Consider the following 20,251-nt stretch of genomic DNA (forward strand, 5'->3'; position numbering starts at 1 on the left):
GGGGCGCCGAGGGCGGCGCGGCTGAGGGAGGGCGCCGCCATCTTGGAACGGGGCGGGGCGGGACACGTGACCGGGGGAAAGGGCGGGAACAGCGTCACGCGACCGGGGAAAGGGCGGGAATAGCACCACGTGACCGGGGAAAAGGCGGGATTTTTAGGATGTGGGCGTGGCCTCGGCGGGAAGGGGGCGTGGCCTCGGGCCGCGGCGTGGGGTGAGCGATTGGGGGGATTTGGGGGAAATTTGGGGGATTTTGGGGAACTTTGGGGGATTTTGGGGTTTTTGGGGGGAAATTGGGGATGGAGGCTGGAGGGGAGCGAGGGGGTTTGGGGTAATTTGGGTTAATTGGGGGGTTTGGGGTAATTGGGGTTAATTGGGGAGGTTTGGGGGGGGGTTGGGGGAAATTTGGGGGATTTTGGGGTTTTGGGGAATTTTGGGGGAAAATTTGGGATGGGGGGCGGTGGGGGAGAGGGAGGGGCTAGAGGAGAGTGGGGAGGTTTGGGGTAATTGGGGTTAATTGGGGTTAATTAGGGGGGTTTGGGAGATAATTAGGGGAGGTGGCCCCAGGCGTGCCCAGGTGTAACCTGTGTGCAACCCGGGTGTAATTACTCAGGTGTAATTACTCAGGTGTAATTACTCAGGTGTAATTACTCAGGTGCAATGTCGCGGGTGCAGCTGCAGTGCAGGAACCTGCAGGAGTTCCTGCCCCAGGTGTAACCCAGGTGTAACCTGTGTGTAATCCAGGTGTATCTCCGGTGTAACCCGTGTGTAACCCAGGTGCAATGTCACGGGTGCAGCTCCAGTGTAAGAACGTGCAGGAGTTCCTGCCCCAGGTGTAACCCTGTTGTATCTCAAGTGTGATCCAGGTGTAACCTGTGTGCAACCTGTGTGTAACCCAGGTGTATCTCAGGTGTAACCTGTGTGTAACAGGTGCAATGTCGCGGGTGCAGCTCCAGTGTAAGAACCTGCAGGAGTTCCTGCCCCAGGTGTAACCCAGGTGTAACCTGTATATAACCTGTGTGTAACTCGTGTGTAACCCATGTGTAACCTGTGTGTAACAGGTGCAATGTCGCGGGTGCAGCTCCAGTGTAAGAACCTTCAGGAGTTCCTGCCCCAGGTGTAACCCGTATATAACCCGTGTGTAACCTGTGTGTAACCCGTGTGTAACCCGTGTGTAACCCGTGTGTAACAGGTGCAATGTCGCGGGTGCAGCTCCAGTGTAAGAACCTGCAGGAGTTCCTGCCCCAGGTGTAACCCAGGTGTAACCCGTGTGTAACCCGTGTGTAACCCGTGTGTAACAGGTGCAATGTCGCGGGTGCAGCTCCAGTGTAAGAACCTTCAGGAGTTCCTGCCCCAGGTGTAACCCAGGTGTAACCCAGGTGTAACCCGTATATAACCTGTGTGTAACCCGTGTGTAACCTGTGTGTAACCCGTGTGTAACAGGTGCAATGTCGCGGGTGCAGCTCCAGTGTAAGAACCTGCAGGAGTTCCTGCCCCAGGTGTAACCCAGGTGTAACCCAGGTGTAACCCGTATATAACCTGTGTGTAACCCGTGTGTAACCCGTGTGTAACCCGTGTGTAACCCGTGTGTAACCCAGGTGCAATGTCGCGGGTGCAGCTCCAGTGTAAGAACCTGCAGGAGTTCCTGCCCCAGGTGTAACCCAGGTGTAACCCTGGTGTAACCCAGGTGTAACCTGTGTGTAACCCGTGTGTAACCCGTGTGTAACCCATGTGTAACCCAGGTGCAATGTCGCGGGTGCAGCTCCAGTGTAAGAACCTGCAGGAGTTCCTGCCCCAGGTGTAACCCAGGTGTAACCTGTGTGTAACCCGTGTGTAACCCGTGTGTAACCTGTGTGTAACCCAGGTGCAATGTCGCGGGTGCAGCTCCAGTGTAAGAACCTGCAGGAGTTCCTGCCCCAGGTGTAACCCAGGTGTAACCTGTGTGTAACCCGTGTGTAACCCGTGTGTAACCTGTGTGTAACAGGTGCAATGTCGCGGGTGCAGCTCCAGTGTAAGAACCTTCAGGAGTTCCTGCGCGGGCTCAGCCCCCCCACCCTGGACCGGCTCTATGGGCACCCGGCCACCTGCCTGGCCGTCTTCAGGTGCGTAATTAGCGCTAATTAACGTTAATTAACCCGTAATTATCGCTTAATTAACCCTGGGTTATTCCCTTATTAATCCTAATTAACCAAAATTTAAGCCTAAATAACCCAAAATAATCTTGTGTCACCTGCCTGGTCGTGTGCAGGTGGGTAATTAGCGCTAATTAACATTAATTAGCCTTTAATTAATCTTTTATTAGTTCTTTATTAACTCAGTTTCAGCGAAAATATACCCAAATTAAACTTAATATCACAAAATAACCTTGTGTCACCTGCCTGGCCGTCTTCGGGTGGGTAATTAACACCAATTAATGCTAATTAACCATTAATTGTCCTTTTATTAATCTTTTATTAGTTATTTATTAACTCAAATCAAGTAAAAATATTCTCAAATTAAACTTAAATATCCCAAAATAGCCCACGCCACTTGCCTGGCCATTTTCTGGCAGGACTAATTAACCCTAATTAAGGCTAATTAGTTCTAATTAACCCAAAATAACCCCGTGACCTCTTCCTGGGGTGTTCAAGTGAGACAAAATGACCCAAAATATCCCTAAACCCCCTAATTAACGGAAAATAACCCTGTGCCGCTTACCTGGCTGTCTTCAGGTGGGCGAATTAATCCTAATTAATCTGTAATTAACGCTAATTAGCCCTAATGAACCCGCAGGGAGCTGCCGGGGCTGGCGCAGGCCGGGATTTGGGCAGTTTTTGGTGGATTTTGGGGCGTTTTTGATCATTTTGGGGCCGTTTTTTGATGGGATTTTGGGATTTTTTGGGTTTTTTTTGGGTGGGGTTTTTGGTGTGATTTTTGGGGTGCTGACCCCCCAATTTCCTCCGCAGGGAGCTGCCGGGGCTGGCACAGGCCGGGATTTGGGGCCGTTTTTGGTGGATTTTGGGGCCGTTTTTGATCATTTTGGGGCCGTTTTTTGATGGGATTTTGGGGCCGTTTTGGTGGGATTTTGGGATTTTTTGGCGGTTTTTTTTTTGGGTGGGTTTTTGGGGTGATTTTTGGGTGCTGACCCCCAGATTTCCTCCGCAGGGAGCTGCCGGGGCTGGCGCAGGCCGGATCATGCGGATGCTGTTCCTGGAGCAGCCGCTGCCCCAGGCGGCCGTGGGGCTCTGGGTCAAGAAGGAGCACAGCAGGTTGGGGCTGGGGAGATTTGGGGTCCGGGGGGATTTTGGGGGTCCCCGAGGGTCCTGGGTGGATTTGGGGGGTCCTGGGGGGATTTGGGGGGATTTCAGGGGGATTTGGGGTGTCCTGAGGGTGAAAATTTGGGTTTTTGGGGAGCAGCTTTGGGTCAGGAAGGAGCACAGCAGGTGGGGCTGGGGGAGATCTTGGGGGGATTTTGGGGTCCTGGGGGAGATTTGGGGGTCCTGGGGGCTTTGGGGGGTCCTGGGGGTGATTTGGGGGGTCCTGGGGTGGATTTGGGGGGTCCTGGGTGGATTTGGGGGGATTTCAGGGGGATTTTGGGGGGTTCTGTGAGGGAAATTTGGGGTTTTGGGAGGAGGCTTGGGTCAGGAAGGAGCACAGCCGGTGGGGCTGGGGGAGATTTGGGGGGGATTTGGGGGATTTTTGGGGTCCCCGAGGTCCTGGGTGGATTTTGGGGGGATTTCAGGGTGTTTTGGGGGTCCTGGGGTGGATTTGGGGAGGCAAATTGGGGTTTTTGGGGGTGGTTTTGGTCAGGAAGGAGCACAGCCGGTGGGGCTGGGGGCGATTTTGGGGGATTTGGGGGGTCCTGGGGAGATTTTGGGGATCCCCGGGGTCCTGGGGTGGATTTGGGGGGATTTCAGGGGGATTTTTGGGGGTTCTGTGAGGGAAATTTGGGGTTTTGGGTCAGGAAGGAGCACAGCCGGTGGGCTGGGGGCGATTTTGGTGCGGTTTGTGTAATTTTGGAGCTGTTTCGTTGGATTTTGGGGTGATTGTGTGGCAATTTTGGGGCGATTTTGTGGCAATTTTGGTGCGGCTTGTGTGATTTTGGTGTGACTTGTGTGATTTTGGGGCGATTTTGTGGCAATTTTGGGGTGGTTCTGTGTGATTTTGGTGTGATTTGTGTGATTTTGGGGTGATTGTGTGGCAATTTTGGTGCAGTTTGTGTGATTTTGGTGCGATTTGTGTGATTTTGGGGTGATTTTGGTGGGATTTTATGGCCGTTTTTGGGGTGATGTTGTGGCTATTTTGGGGCAATGTTTGTGGTCATTTTGGGGTGGTTCTGTGTGATTTTGGGGCTGTTTTGTGCAATTTTCTGTGGTTTTGGTGCGATATGTGTAATTTTGGAGCTGTTTTGTGTGATTTTGGAGTGATTTTCTGTGATTTTTGGGCGATTTTGTGTGATTTTGGTGTGATTTTCTGTGATATTGGGGTGAATTGGGGGCGATTTTCTGTGATTTTGGAGCTGTTTTTTATGATTTTGGGGTGATTTTGTGGGATTTTGGGGCGATTTTGTGGGGTTTTGGTGCGGTTTGTGTAATTTTGGAGCTGGTTTTTATGATTTTGGGGTGATTTTGTGGGATTTTGGGGCGATTTTGTGGGGTTTTGTGCGGTTTGTGTAATTTTGGAGCTGTTTTTTATGATTTTGGGGTGATTTTGTGGGATTTTGGGGCGATTTTGTGGGGTTTTGGTGCGGTTTGTGTAATTTTGGAGCTGTTTTTTATGATTTTGGGGTGATTTTGTGGGATTTTGGGGCGATTTTGTGGGTTTTGGTGCGGTTTGTGTAATTTTGGAGCTGTTTTTTATGATTTTGGGGTGATTTTGTGGGATTTTGGGCGATTTTGTGGGATTTTGGTGCGGTTTGTGTAATTTTGGAGCTGTCTTTTATGATTTTGGGTGATTTTGTGGGATTTTGGGGCGATTTTGTGGGGTTTTGGTGCGGTTTGTGTAATTTTGAGCTGTTTTTATGATTTTGGGGTGATTTTGTGGGATTTCTGGGGCGATTTGTGGGGTTTTGGTGCGGTTTGTGTAATTTTGGAGCTGTTTTTTATGATTTTGGGGCGATTTTGTGGGATTTTGGGGCGATTTTGTGGGGCTTTGGTGCGGTTTGTGTAATTTTGGAGCTGGTTTTTATGATTTTGGGGTGATTTTGTGGGATTTTGGGGCGATTTTGTGGGGCTTTGGTGCGGTTTGTGTAATTTTGGAGCTGTCTTTTATGATTTTGGGGTGATTTTGTGGGATTTTGGGGCGATTTTGTGGGTTTTGGTGCGGTTTGTGTAATTTTGGAGCTGTTTTTTATGATTTTGGGGTGATTTTGTGGGATTTTGGGGCGATTTTGTGGGATTTTGGTGCGGTTTGTGTAATTTTGGAGCTGTCTTTTATGATTTTGGGGTGATTTTGTGGGATTTTGGGGCGATTTTGTGGGGTTTGGTGCGGTTTGTGTAATTTTGGAGCTGTTTTTTATGATTTTGGGGTGATTTTGTGGGATTTTGGGGCGATTTTGTGGGGTTTTGGTGCGGTTTGTGTAATTTTGGAGCTGGTTTTTTATGATTTTGGGGTGATTTTGTGGGATTTTGGGCGATTTTGTGGGGTTTTGGTGCGGTTTGTGTAATTTTGGAGCTGTTTTTTATGATTTTGGGGTGATTTTGTGGGATTTTGGGGCGATTTTGTGGGGTTTTGGTGCGGTTTGTGTAATTTTGGAGCTGTTTTTTATGATTTTGGGGTGATTTTGTGGGATTTTGGGGCGATTTTGTGGGGTTTTGGTGCGGTTTGTGTAATTTTGGAGCTGTTTTTTATGATTTTGGGGCGATTTTGTGGATTTTGGGGCGATTTTGTGGGGTTTTGGTGCGGTTTGTGTAATTTTGGAGCTGTTTTTTATGATTTTGAGGTGATTTTGTGGATTTTGGGGCGATTTTGTGGGGTTTTGGTGCGGTTTGTGTAATTTTGGAGCTGTTTTTTATGATTTTGAGGTGATTTTGTGGGATTTTGGGGCGATTTTGTGGGGTTTTGGTGCGGTTTGTGTTATTTTGGAGCTGTTTTTTATGATTTTGGGGTGATTCTGTGGCAATTTTGGGGCGATTTTGTGGGGTTTTGGTGCGGTTTGTGTAATTTTGGAGCTGTTTTTTATGATTTTGGGGTGATTTTGTGGGATTTTGGGGCGATTTTGTGGGGTTTTGGTGCGGTTTGTGTAATTTGGAGCTGTCTTTTATGATTTTGGGGTGATTTTGTGGGATTTTGGGGCGATTTTGTGGGGTTTTGGTGCGGTTTGTGTAATTTTGGAGCTGTTTTTTATGATTTCGGGGTGATTTTGTGGGATTTTGGGGTGATTTTGTGGGATTTTGGGGCGATTTTGTGGGGTTTTGGTGCGGTTTGTGTTGCAGGGAGCAGCAGCAGAGCCAGGAGGTGCTGCTGGAGCTGCGCCTGTGGCACCCCCACACCCTCCCGGGGGGGCTCCCGGGGGTCGCCCTGCACCCCAACTTCCGACAGAACCTGAGGGTGGCCCTGCTCGGGGGGTGAGCGAGGGGAAAAATGGGGGAAAAAAATGAAAAAATGGAGAAAAAAATGGCGGGAAAATGGAGGGGTAAAAATCAGAAAAAAATGGAGAAAAAATAAGGGGAAAATGGGGATAAAATTGGGGGGAAATCAGAAAAAAATGGGGGGGAAAAGGCAGAAAAAATGGGGGGGGGGAATCAGAAAAAATGGGGAAAAAAGGCAGAAAAAATGGGGGGGTGAGCGGGGAAAACATGAGGGGAAATGGTAAAAAATGGGGGGAAAATCAGAAAAAAAGGGAGGAGAAATGAGAGTAGAACCCAGAAAAAATGGGGGGGGAAAATCAGAAAATATGGGAGAAAATAGGGGAAGAGTCAGGAAAAATTGGGGGGAAAATGAGTGAAAAAATCCGGAAAAATTGGGGGGAAATGGGGGACAATCAGAGAAAATGGGGGGAAAACCAGAAAAAATTGGGGGGGAATGGGGAAAAATGGGCAGAAAATAAGAAGAAGTTAGGCAAAAATGGGCAGAAAACGGGGGGAAAGATAGGCTGATTTTGGGGGTTCCTTCAGGGCCGAGGCCTATGTGGGAATTTAGGCCGAACAGCCAAAAATTGGGATTTGTGAGGAGATTTCTGGAAAATTTTGGGACTTTCTGGGTCTGGGGGTTTTGTGGGGTGGTTTTTGGGATGTTTTTTTGTGGTTTTTGGGTCCAAATCCCCTCAGGGTGGAGATTTTGCGGGGTCCTACAGCAGCAAGGCTGGTGTGGAAATTTAGGCCGAGCAGTCACAAAATTGGGATTTGTGAGGGGATTTCGGGAAGATTTTGGGACTTTCTGTGTCTGGGGGTTTTGGGGGCAGTTTTTGAGGGTTTTGGGGTTTTTTGGGGTGGTTTTTGGGGTCCAAATCCCCTCAGGGTGATGCTTTTGTGAGGTCCTACAGCAGCAAGGCCCGTGTGGGAATTTAGGCCAAACAACCAGAAAATTGGATTTATGAGGGGATTTCGGGAAGATTTTGGGACTTTCTGGGTCTGGGGGTTTTGTGGGGCGGTTTTTGGGGTTTTTTGGGGTGCTGACCCCCCCGGGTGCTGCGTTTTTGGGGTCCTGGCAGGGGCAAGGCCTGGTCGGACGACACGGCCCCGCTGGGCCCGGACCGGCACGCCCGCGACGTTCCCGCCCTGGACAAATACGCCGAGGAGCGCTGGGAGGTGGGAACTGGCACATTTTGGGATATTTTGGGGCATTTTATGGGATTTTATGGGATTTTGGGGGGTTTTGGGTGCTAATTAAGCTGAATTTTTATTATTTTCAGGTGGTTTTGCACTTCATGGTTGGGTCCCCGAGCGCGGCCGTCAGCCAGGACCTGGCGCAGCTGCTGGTGCAGGCCGGGCTCATGAAGAGGTTTGGGGGAATTTGGGGGAATTTGGGGGAATTTTTGGAATTTGGGGGAATTTGGGGGTTCTGAGGGGTTTTAGGGAGAATTTGGAGGGATTTGGGGAGTTTTTAGGGGGTTTTGGGGCAATTTTGTGGCCTGGCGCAGCTGCTGGTGCAGGCCGGGCTCATGAAGAGCTTTGGGGGAATTTGGGGGAATTTTGGGGGAATTTGGGAATTTTTGTGGAATTTGGGGATTTTGGGGGATTTTTGGGGGTCCTGAGGGGGTTTAGAGGGAATTTGGAGGGATTTGGGGAGGATTTGTGGGGGTTTGGGGGAGTTTTGGGGGGAATTTTGTGGCCTGGCGCAGCTGCTGGTGCAGGCCGGGCTCATGAAGAGCTTTGGGGGAATTTTGGGGATTTTTGGGGGTCCTGAGGGGGTTTAGGGAGAATTTTGGGGCGTTTTTTAGGGATTTTAGAGAGTTTGGGGTTTTTTTTCGGTATTTTTTTGGGTTTTTTCAGGGGAATTTCGGGGCTTTCCCCAATTTTGGGGTCGCCAGGGAGGAGAATTGAGGATTTTAGGGAGGATTTTGGGCCGATTCATTTGCATTTTGGGGTGCTGTAAATTTGGAGTGATTCCTGCAGATTTAGGGTTTTTCTGACTCCCTCTCCCCATTTTTTGGGGTCCCCAGCGAGGGGGAAATTGGGGTTTTGGGGGAGGATTTTGGGGCCAATTTAGATGGAACTTAGGGAAGATTTTGGGGAGGATTTAATTGGATTTTAGGGGAGATTTTGGGGAGGACTTGATTGGATTTTAGGGGGGATTTTGGGGCTTTTTAATTGGATTTTAGGAGGATTTTGGGCCAATTTAGATGGAACTTAGGGAAGATTTTGGGGAGGATTTAATTGGATTTTAGGGGAGATTTTGGGGAGGACTTAATTGGATTTTAGGGCGGGTTTTGGGGCTTTTTAATTGGATTTTAGGGAGGATTTTGGGCCAATTTAGATGGAACTTAGGGAAGATTTTGGGAGGATTTAATTGGATTTTAGGGGAGATTTTGGGGAGGACTTAATTGGATTTTAGGGGGGATTTTGGGGCTTTTTAATTGGATTTTAGGGAGGATTTTGGGCCAATTTAGATGGAACTTAGGGAAGATTTTGGGGAGGATTTAATTGGATTTTAGGGGAGATTTTGGGGAGGACTTAATTGGATTTTAGGGGGGATTTTGGGGCTTTTTAATTGGATTTTAGGGAGGATTTTGGGCCAATTTAGATGGAACTTAGGGAAGATTTTGGGGAGGATTTAATTGGATTTTAGGGAGATTTTGGGGAGGACTTGATTGGATTTTAGGGGGGATTTTGGGGCTTTTTAATTGGATTTTAGGGAGGATTTTGGGCCAATTTAGATGGAACTTAGGGAAGATTTTGGGGAGGATTTAATTGGATTTTAGGGGAGATTTTGGGGAGGACTTGATTGGATTTTAGGGGGGATTTTGGGGCTTTTTAATTGGATTTTAGGAGGATTTTGGGCCAATTTAGATGGAACTTAGGGAAGATTTTGGGGAGGATTTAATTGGATTTTAGGGGAGATTTTGGGGAGGACTTAATTGGATTTTAAAGGGTTTTTGGGCCGATTTAGATGGAATTTAGGGAGGATTTTAGGCCAATTTAATGGGATTTTAGAGGGAATTTTGGCCCAATTCATTTGCGTTTTGGGGTGCTGTGACTTTGGGGTGATTCCTATGGATTTAGGGTTTTTCTGACTCCCTCTCCCCCATTTTTTGGGGTCCCCAGCGAGGGGGGGGAGCCCCCCTGCATCACCTCGGCCGGGTTCCAGTTCCTGCTGCTCGACACCCCCCGCCCAGCTCTGGTTCTTCATCCTGCAGTACCTCAGGGGGGCCGAGGTCAGGGAGCCCCAAAATCCCCCAAAATTCGGGTTCGGGGGAGCCCCAAACCCCCCAAAATTTGTGGGGTCCCCAAAAAACCCCGAATTCGCCTCAAAAATGAATCCTGGGGTTGGGGGTTTTGTCATCCAGGGGTGCCGGGAGGGAAATCCCGAAATTTTGGGGGGTCCCGAAATTTGGGGGGGGAGGTCCAAAATTTAATGTGTGCAGGGAGGGGTCCCAAGATTTGGGGGGGGGTCCCAAAATGTGGGGGAGTTCTCAAAAATTCTGGGGGATTTCTCCAAATTTTGGGGTTTTTTCGCCAAATTTGAAGCTTTTTCCCGATCTGGGGAAGTTCCCAAAATTGGGGGGGGGGGGTCCCAAAATTTGGGGTCTCAAAATCTGGGGGGGGCGGTCCCAAGATTTGGGGGGGGTCCCAAAATCGGGGGGGGGGGGTCCCAAAATTTTGGGGAGTTCCCTAAAATTTGGGTTTTTCCCCCAAATTTGAGGCTTTTCCCCAATCTGAGGAAGTACCCAAAATTGGGGGGGGGGTCCCGAAATTTGGGGGGGGGTCCAGAAAATCTGAGGGGGTCCCCAAGTTTGGGAGGGTCCCCAAATCTGTGGGATTTCCCAACAATTCTGGGGGATTTCGCCAAAATTTTGGGGTTTTTTTCCCCAAATTTGGGGGTTTTGCTTAAATCTGAAGAATTTGCCCAAATCTGGGGGGTCCCAAAAATCCCCAAATTTGGGTTGGGGGTCCCCAAAATCTCCCTGTGCCCCTCCCCAGGCGCGGGGGATGGACCTGGTGGAGATCCTGTCCTTCCTGTTCCAGCTGAGCTTCTCCACACTGGGAAAGGTGGGACTGGGATGGACTGGGACAAACTGGGAATGGAGTTATGGATACTGGGAGGGACTGGGACAAACTGGGATAAACTGGAATGGACTGGGAGGGACTGGGATGGGATTGGGTTAAACTGGGATGAACTGGGAGAGGACCTGGAGGAGATCCTGTCCTTCCTGTTCCAGCTGAGCTTCTCCACACTGGGAAAGGTGGGACTGGGATGGACTGGACAAACTGGGAATGGATTGGGAGGGACTGGGACAAACTGGGATAAACTGGGAATGGAGTTATGGGTACTGGGAGGGACTGGGATAAACTGGAATGGAGTTATGGGTACTGGGAGGGACTGGACAAACTGGGAATGGAGTTATGGGTACTGGGAGGGACTGGGACAAACTGGGAATGGAGTTATGGATACTGGGAGGGACTGGGACAAACTGGGAATGGAGTTATGGATACTGGGAGGGACTGGGACAAACTGGGAATGGATTGGGAGGGACTGGGACAAACTGGGAATGGAGTTATGGATACTGGGAGGGACTGGGACAAACTGGGATAAACTGGGAATGGACTGGGAGGGACTGGGATGGGATTGGGTTAAACTGGGATGAACTGGGAGAGGACCTGGTGGAGATCCTGTCCTTCCTGTTCCAGCTGAGCTTCTCCACACTGGGAAAGGTGGGACTGGGATGGACTGGGACAAACTGGGAATGGAGTTATGGATACTGGGAGGGACTGGGACAAACTGGGATAAACTGGGAATGGAGTTATGGATACTGGGATGGACTGGGACAAACTGGAATGGAGTTATGGATACTGGGGTGGACTGGGACAAACTGGGAGTGGAGTTATGGATACTGGGATGGACTGGGACAAACTGGGAATGGAGTTATGGATACTGGGATGGACTGGGACAAACTGGGAATGGAGTTATGGATACTGGGATGGACTGGGATAAACTGGGAATGGAGTTATGGATACTGGGATGGACTGGGACAAACTGGGAATGGAGTTATGGATACTGGGAGGGACTGGGACAAACTGGGAATGGAGTTATGGATACTGGGATGGACTGGACAAACTGGAGTGGAGTTATGGATACTGGGAGGGACTGGGACAAACTGGGAATGGAGTTATGGATACTGGGATGGACTGGGACAAACTGGGAATGGAGTTATGGATACTGGATGGACTGGGATAAACTGGGAGTGGAGTTATGGATACTGAGGTGGACTGGACAAACTGGGAATGGAGTTATGGATACTGGGGTGGACTGGGACAAACTGGGAGTGGAGTTATGGATACTGGGAGGGACTGGGACAAACTGGGAGGGACTGGGAATGGACTGGGAGGGACTGGGAATGGAGTTATGGATACTGGGAGGGACTGGGACAAACTGGGAGTGGAGTTATGGATACTGGAGGGACTGGGACAAACTGGGAATGGAGTTATGGATACTGGGATGGACTGGGAGGGACAGGGAGTGGAGTTATGGATACTGGAGGGACTGGGACAAACTGGGAGTGGAGTTATGGATACTGGGATGGACTGGGACAAACTGGGAATGGAGTTATGGACACTGGGATGGACTGGGACAAACTGGGAATGGATTGGGAGGGACTGGGACAAACTGGGAATGGAGTTATGGATACTGGGATGGACTGGGACAAACTGGGAGTGGAGTTATGGATACTGGGGTGGACTGGGATAAACTGGGAGTGGAGTTATGGATACTGGAGGGACTGGGACAAACTGGGAGTGGAGTTATGGATACTGGGATGGACTGGACAAACTGGGAATGGATTGGGAGGGACTGGGACAAACTGGGATAAACTGGGAATGGAGTTATGGGTACTGGGAGGGACTGGGATAAACTGGGAAAGGAGTTATGGGTACTGGGATGCACTGGGATAAACTGGGAATGGAGTTATGGGTACTGGGATGGACTGGGACAAACTGGGAATGGAGTTATGGATACTGGGATGGACTGGGACAAACTGGGAGTGGAGTTATGGATACTGGGATGGACTGGGACAAACTGGGAATGGAGTTATGGATACTGGGGTGGACTGGGATAAACTGGGAATGGAGTTATGGATACTGGGAGGGACTGGGACAAACTGGGAATGGAGTTATGGATACTGGGAGGGACTGGGATAAACTGGGAGTGGAGTTATGGATACTGGGATGGACTGGACAAACTGGAATGGATTGGGAGGGACTGGGACAAACTGGGATATACTGGGAATGGAGTTATGGATACTGGGATGGACTGGGATAAACTGGGAATGGAGTTATGGATACTGGGAGGGACTGGGACAACTGGGAATGGAGTTATGGATACTGGGAGGGACTGGGACAAACTGGGAGTGAGTTATGGATACTGGGAGGACTGGGACAAACTGGGAGTGGAGTTATGGATACTGGGATGGACTGGGATAAACTGGGAGTGGAGTTATGGATACTGGGATGGACTGGGACAAACTGGGAGTGGAGTTATGGATACTGGGAGGAACTGGGACAAACTGGGAGTGGAGTTATGGATACTGGGAGGGACTGGGACAAACTGGGAATGGAGTTATGGATACTGGGATGGACTGGGACAAACTGGGAATGGAGTTATGGATACTGGGAGGGACTGGGACAAACTGGGAGTGGAGTTATGGATACTGGGGTGGACTGGGATAAACTGGAATGGAGTTATGGATACTGGGATGGACTGGGACAAACTGGGAATGGAGTTATGGATACTGGGAGGGACTGGGACAAACTGGGAGGGACTGGGACAAACTGGGAGGGACTGGGAATGGACTGGGAGGGACTGGGAATGGAGTTATGGATACTGGATGGACTGCGAGCAAACTGGGAGAGACTGGGATGGGACTGGGATGGGATTGGGTTAAACCGGGAGGGACTGGGAGGGACTGGGAATGGGGTTACGGACACTGGGAGGGACTGGGATAAACTGGGATAAACTGGGAGGGACTGGGAGTGGAATTATGGACACTGGGATGGACTGGGAGCAAACTGGGAGGGACTGGGATGGGACTGGGTTAAACTGGAATGGACTGGGAGGGACTGGGATGGGACTGGGAATGGAGTTATAGATACTGGGATGGACTGGGAGCAAACTGGGAGGGACTGGGATGGGACTGGGTTAAACTGGGAGGGACTGGGATGGGACTGGGAATGGAGTTATGGGCACTGGGATGGACTGGGAGGGACTGGGATGGGATTGGGTTAAACTGGGAGGGACTGGGACAAACTGGGAATGCAGTTATGGGCACTGGGAGGGACTGGGAGGGGACTGGGGGGCACTGGTTTGAACTGGGATGAGCTGGTGTGCACTGGCAGCGTTCCAGGACTATTCCTGGATGATCGAGAATGCTGCGGCGGTTACTGGGAATAACTGGGATGAACTGGGAGCTCACTGGGAGCTCACTGGTCCAAACTGGTCCGAACTGGTCCGAACTGGTGTGAACTGGTCCATACTGGTCCATACTGGTGCGAACTGGTGCAGGATTACTCGGTGGAGGGCATGAGCGAGTCGCTGCTGACGTTCCTGCAGCACCTGAGGGAGTTCGGGCTGGTGTTCCAGAGGAAGGTGAACTGGGAGCACTGGGAGGGAAACAGGGGATACTGGGAGCACTGGATGGACTGGGAGGGACTGGGAATGGACTGGGAGGGACTGGGATGGACTGGGAATGGACTGGGAGGGACTGGGAGGGGACTGGGAGCACTGGAAGGGACTGGGAGCACTGGGACACTGGGAGGGACTGGGAGGGGACTGGGAATGGACTGGGAGGGACTGGGAGGGACTGGGAGGGACTGGGAGGGACTGGGAGGGATTGGGATGGACTGGGAGGGAATTGGGAGGGACTGGTGGGGACTGGGAGGGCATTGAGGGACACTGGGAGGGACTGGAAGGAACTGGAGGGACACAGGGGACACTGGGAAGGAACTGGGAGCACTGGGAGGGACTGGGAGGGAAATAGGGGATACTGGGAGGGACATTTGGGGACACTGGAGGGACTGAGAGGGCATTGGGGGGGACACTGGGGACACTGGGAGGGGACTGGAGGGACTGGGACGGCTGCTGGGGACATTTGGGGACATTTGGGGACACCAAGGGCAATTCCTGGGGACACTTGGGGACACCGGGGACAGCTCCTGGGACACTTGGGGACATTGGGGACACTTGGGGACAACAGGGACAGCTCCTGGGACACTTGGGGACATTGGGGACACTTGGGGACACCGGGGACAGCTCCTGGGACACTTGGGACATTGGGGACACTTGGGGACACCGGGGACAGTTCTTGGGACACTTGGGGACACTTGGGGACACCAGGGACAGCTCCTGGGACACTTGGGGACACTTGGGGACACCAGGGACAGCTCCTGGGGCACTTGGGGACACTTGGGACACCAGGGACAGCTCCTGGGACATTTGGGGACATTGGGGACACCAGGGACAGCTCCTGGGACACTTGGGGACACTTGGGGACAGTTCCTGGGGACATCTGGGGACAGTTCTTGGCCCCTTGGGGACATTTGGGGACGTTGCGGTGACATCGTCCCCCGTCCCCAGCGGAAGTCGCGTCGGTTCTACCCGACCCGCCTGGCCATCGCGCTGGCCTCGGGGACGGCGGGGACATCGCTGGGGACAGCGGGGACATCGCTGGGGACAGAGCCCGACGGGCACGGCTTCATCCTGGTGGAGACCAACTACCGCATCTACGCCTACACAGGTGGCACTGGGGACACTGGGGACACCTGGGGACACCTGGGGGACACCTTGGGGACACCTGGGGGACACCTTGGGGACAGCCTGGGACAGCTTGGGGACACTGGGGACACCTTGGGACACCTTGGGGACAGCCTGGGACAGCTTGGGGACACCTTGGGGACACTGGGGACACCTTGGGGACACCTGGGGACACCTTGGGGACAGTCTGGGACAGCTTGGGGACACCTTGGGGACACCTGGGGACACTTGGGGACACCTGGGGACACCTTGGGGACAGCCTGGGACAGCTTGGGGACAGTCTGGGACACCTTGGGGACACCTGGGGACACCTTGGGGATACCTTGGGATACCTTGGGGACAGCTTGGGGACACCTTGGGGACAGCCTGGGACACCTTGGGGACAGCTTGGGGACACCTTGGGGACACTGGGGACACCTGGGGGACACCTGGGGGACACCTGGGACACCTTGGGGACACTGGGGACAGCCTGGGACAGCTTGGGGACACCTTGGGACACCTTGAGGACACCTTGGGGACACCTGGGGACACCTTGGGGACAGCCTGGGACAGCTTGGGGACAGTCTGGGACACCTTGGGGACACTGGGGACAGCTTGGGGACACCTTGGGGACAGCTTGGGGACACTGGGGACACCTTGGGGACACTGGGGACAGCTTGGGGACACCTTGGGACAGCTTGGGGACAGCGTGGACAGCTTGGGGACACCTTGGGGACACCTTGGGGACACTGGGGACACCTTGGGGACACCTTGGGGACACCTTGGGGACAGCCTGGGACAGCTTGGGGACACTGGGGACATCTTGGGGACACCTTGGGGACACCTTGGGGACAGCTCTGTCACCCCCCTGTCACCCTTGGTCCCCCTTGTGTCTCAATGTCCCCATTAATGTCTCCAATTCTCTCAATGTCCCCAGTGTCCCCAATCACCCCAATGTCCCCAAAGGTCCCCAATGTCCCCAGTGTCCCCAATCACCCCAATGTCCCCAAATGTTCCCAATGTCCCCATTAATGTCCTTAACCCCCCAATGTCCCCAATCCCCAATGTCCCCAATACCCCATTGTCCCCAATGTCCCCATTAATGTCCCCAATCCCCAATGTCCCCGATGATGTCCACAATGTCCCAACGTCCCCAATCCCCCCAATGCCCCCAATCCCTCATTGTCCCCAATGTCCCCATTGTCCTCAATGTCCCCAATGTTCCCATTAATGTCCCCAGTGTCCCCAATGTCCCCAGTGATGTCCCCAATGTCCCCATTGTCCTCAATGTCCCCAATGTCCCCCCAATGTCCCCAATCCCCTCAATGTCCCCAAATGTCCCCATTGTCCTCAATGTCCCCACTGTCCCCAATCCCCCCAATGTCCCCAATCCCCCCAATGTCCCCAGTGTCTCTCAATGTCCCCAATCCCCATTGTCCCCACTGTCCCCAATCCCCTCAATGTCCCCAATGTCCCCAATGTCCCCAACGTCCCCAATCCCCCCAATGCCCCCAATCCCTCAATGTCCCCAATGTCCCCATTGTCCTCAATGTCCCCAATGTCCCCATTAATGTCCCCAATGTCCCCAATGCCCCCAATGTCCCCAATCCCCTCAATGTCCCCAAATGTCCCCATTGTCCTCAATGTCCCCACTGTCCCCAATCCCCATAATGCCCCCAATCTCCTCAATGTCCCCAATGTCTCTCAATGTCCCCAATCCCCCCAAATGTCCCCATTGTCCTCAATGTCCCCACTGTCCCCAATCCCCATAATGCCCCCAATCTCCTCAATGTCCCCAATGTCTCTCAATGTCCCCAATCCCCCCAATGTCCCCAGTGTCTCTCAATGTCCGCAATCCCCATTGTCCCCACTGTCCCCAATCCCCTCAATGTCCCCAATCCCCCCAATGCCCCAGTGTCCCCGCTGTCCCCTGAATGTCCCCACCGTGCCACCCCCAGACTCGGAGCTGCAGGTCGCCCTCATCGCGCTCTTCTCGGAGCTCCTCTATCGCTTCCCCAACCTGGTGGTGGCACAGGTGACAAGGGACAGCGTGCAGGCGGCCATCGCCAACGGCATCACCGCCGACCAGGTGACACTGGGGACACTGGGGACGCTGGGGGACTGGGGACATTGGGGACACTGGGACATTGGGGACATTGGGGGCATTGGGGACACTGGGGACAATGGGGACATTGATGGGGACATTGAGGACAATGGGGACATTGGGGACACTGGGGACACTGGGGACACTGGGGACAATGGGGACAATGGGGACATTGGGGACAATGGGGACATTGATGGGGACACTGGAGACATTGGGGACACATTGGGGACACTGGGGACATTGGGGACACAGGGGGGACATTGGGATTTGGGGACACTGGGGGGATTGGGGACACAGGGGGGACATTGGGATTTGGGGACACTGGGGGGATTGGGGACACAGGGGGGACATTGGGATTTGGGGACACTGGTGACAGGGTGACACAGGGGGGACATTGGGATTTGGGGACACTGGGGACATTGGGGACACAGGGGGGACATTGGGATTTGGGGACACTGGTGACACGGGGACACAGGGGGGACATTGGGATTTGGGGACACTGGTGACACGGTGACACGGTGTCCCTCCCCCCCCAGATCATTCACTTCCTGCGCACCCGCGCCCACCCCGCGATGGCCAAACAGGTGAGGGGACCCCAAAGGGGGTCGCGAATCCTTTGGGGGGCTCCAAATCCATTCTGGGGGGGTCAAACAAATTTTGGGGGGTCCCAAATTCACCTGAGGGGGTCCCAAATCCTTTATGGGGGGTGGTCCCCAAATCCACCCGAGGGGTCCCAAATCCTTTGGGGGGCCTGAGTTTGGGGATCCCAAATCCATTTTGGGGGGTCCCAAATCCATTTGGGGATGGGGAGGGTCCCAAATCCTTCGGGAGGGGGGGAGGGGTCCAAAATCTTTTGGGGCATTCCCCACTGTCCCCCTGTGTCCCTGTCCCGTGTCCCCACCGTGTCCCCCTGTGTCCCTGTCCCCTGTGTCCCCACTGTGTCCCCACTGTGTCCCTGTCCCCTGTGTCCCTGTCCCCTGTGTCCCCACCGTGTCCCTGTGTCCCACTGTGTCCCCCTGTGTCCCTGTCCCCTGTGTCCCCACCGTGTCCCCTGTGTCCCCACTGTGTCCCCTGTGTCCCCACTGTGTCCCCCATGTCCCTGTCCCTGAGTCCCCACAGTGTCCCTGTCCCCACAGTGTCCCTGTCCCCACTGTGTCCCTGTCCCCACTGTGTCCCTGTCCCTGTCTCCATGGTGTCCCTGTCCCCATGTCCCCATTCTGTCCCTGTCCCCTGCTCCTGTGTCACTGTCCTGTCCCCGTGTCCCTGTCCCTGAGTCCCCACAGTGTCCCTGTCCCCACCGTGTCCTTGTCCTTGTCCCCATGTCCCCATCCTGTCCCCTGTCCCCCTGTGTCCCTGTCCCTGTGTCCCCACTGTGTCCCTGTCCCCTGTATTCCCACCCTGTCCCTGTGTCCTGTCCCTGTGTCCCTGTCCCTGTGTCCCCACCGTGTCCCCTCTGTCCCCCTGTCCCCACCGTGTCCCCCATGTCCCCACGGTGTCTCCCTGTCTGTGTCCCTGTCCCTGTCCCCACGGTGTCCCTATCTCTGTCCCTGTCCCCATGTCCCCACCATGTCCCTGTCCCCATATCCCTGTCCTTGTCCCCACGGTGTCCCTGTCCCCATATCCCTGTCTATGTCCCTGTGTCCCCACTGTGTCCCCTGTGTCCCTGTCCCCTGTGTCCCACCGTGTCCCCTGTGTCCCCACCGTGTCCCCCCGTGTCCCTGTCCCCTGTGTCCCCACCGTGTCCCCTGTGTCCCTGTCCCCTGTGTCCCCATGTCCCCCCTGTATCCCCACCGTGTCCCCCGTGTCCCTGTCCCCACTGTGTCCCTGTCCCTGTCTCCATGGTGTCCCTGTCCCCATGTCCCCATTCTGTCCCTGTCCCCTGCCTCCTGTGTCACTGTCCTGTCCCCGTGTCCCTGTCCTGAGTCCCCACAGTGTCCCTGTCCCCACCGTGTCCTCGTCCTTGTCCCCATGTCCCCACCCTGTCCCCTGTCCCCCTGTGTCCCTGTCCCTGTGTCCCCACCGTGTCCCCTCTGTCCCCCTGTCCCCACCGTGTCCCCATGTCCCCACGGTGTCTCCCTGTCTGTGTCCCTGTCCCCATGTCCCCACGGTGTCCCTGTCCCCATATCCCTGTCTATGTCCCTGTGTCCCCACAGTGTCCCCTGTGTCCCCAATGTGTCCCTGTCCCCATATCCCTGTCCTCATGATGTCCCCACGGTGTCCCTGTCTGTGTCCCTGTCCCTGTCCCCTGTGTCCCCACGGTGTCCCTGTCCCCATGTCCCCACGGTGTCCCCACGGTGTCCCTGTCCCCTGTCCTTGTCCCCACAGTGTCCCTATCTCTGTCCCTGTATCCATGTCCTTGTCCCCTCCTTGTCCCCACGGTGTCCCCACGGTGTCCCTGTCCCCCTGTCCCCGTCCCTGGCCCCCCCCTGTGTCCCCTGTCCCCACGGTGTCCCTGTCCCCACGATGTCCCCCCGGTGTCCCCAGAGCCCGGTGCTGCCCCCGACCATCACGGACCAGATCCGGCTCTGGGAGCTCGAGCGGGACCGGCTGCGCTTCTCCGAGGGTCAGTGTCCCCAAAGTGTCCCCAAAGTGTCATCAAAGTGTCCACAAAGTGTCCCTAAAGGGTCACCAGGGTGTCACCAAGGTGTCACCAAATGTCACCAAGGTGTCACCGAGGTCTAACCAGGCTGTCACCGGGGTATCCCCAGGGTGTCCCAAATGTCACCAAAGTGTCACCAAGGTGTCATCGGGGTGCCCCAGAGTGTCCCTAAGTGTCCCCAGAGAGTTCTG

At 53.7% G+C, this 20,251-nt stretch overlaps 1 protein-coding gene across 1 annotated transcript; it reads left to right on the plus strand.

Annotated features, from left to right (window-relative positions):
- Positions 1 to 186: 186 nt before the first annotated feature.
- LOC128950555 (general transcription factor IIH subunit 4-like) lies at positions 187 to 20,024 on the plus strand (the record flags this gene model as incomplete). The annotated part of the gene is given in 14 exon segments (XM_054295420.1): positions 187 to 211; positions 1,982 to 2,099; positions 3,142 to 3,245; positions 6,411 to 6,542; positions 7,628 to 7,724; positions 7,829 to 7,917; positions 9,681 to 9,741; positions 9,743 to 9,790; positions 10,557 to 10,625; positions 14,131 to 14,214; positions 15,202 to 15,361; positions 17,316 to 17,446; positions 17,998 to 18,045; positions 19,946 to 20,024. Coding segments are annotated over 12 exon segments (1,072 nt in total), but the record flags the coding sequence as incomplete, so codon positions are not given.
- Positions 20,025 to 20,251: the final 227 nt, after the last annotated feature.

This window comes from Melozone crissalis, unplaced genomic scaffold (genome assembly GCF_028551555.1).
Source record: "Melozone crissalis strain CALT ecotype California unplaced genomic scaffold, PUWL_Pcris_2 ptg000721l_1, whole genome shotgun sequence".
Taxonomy (NCBI): domain Eukaryota; kingdom Metazoa; phylum Chordata; class Aves; order Passeriformes; family Passerellidae; genus Melozone; species Melozone crissalis.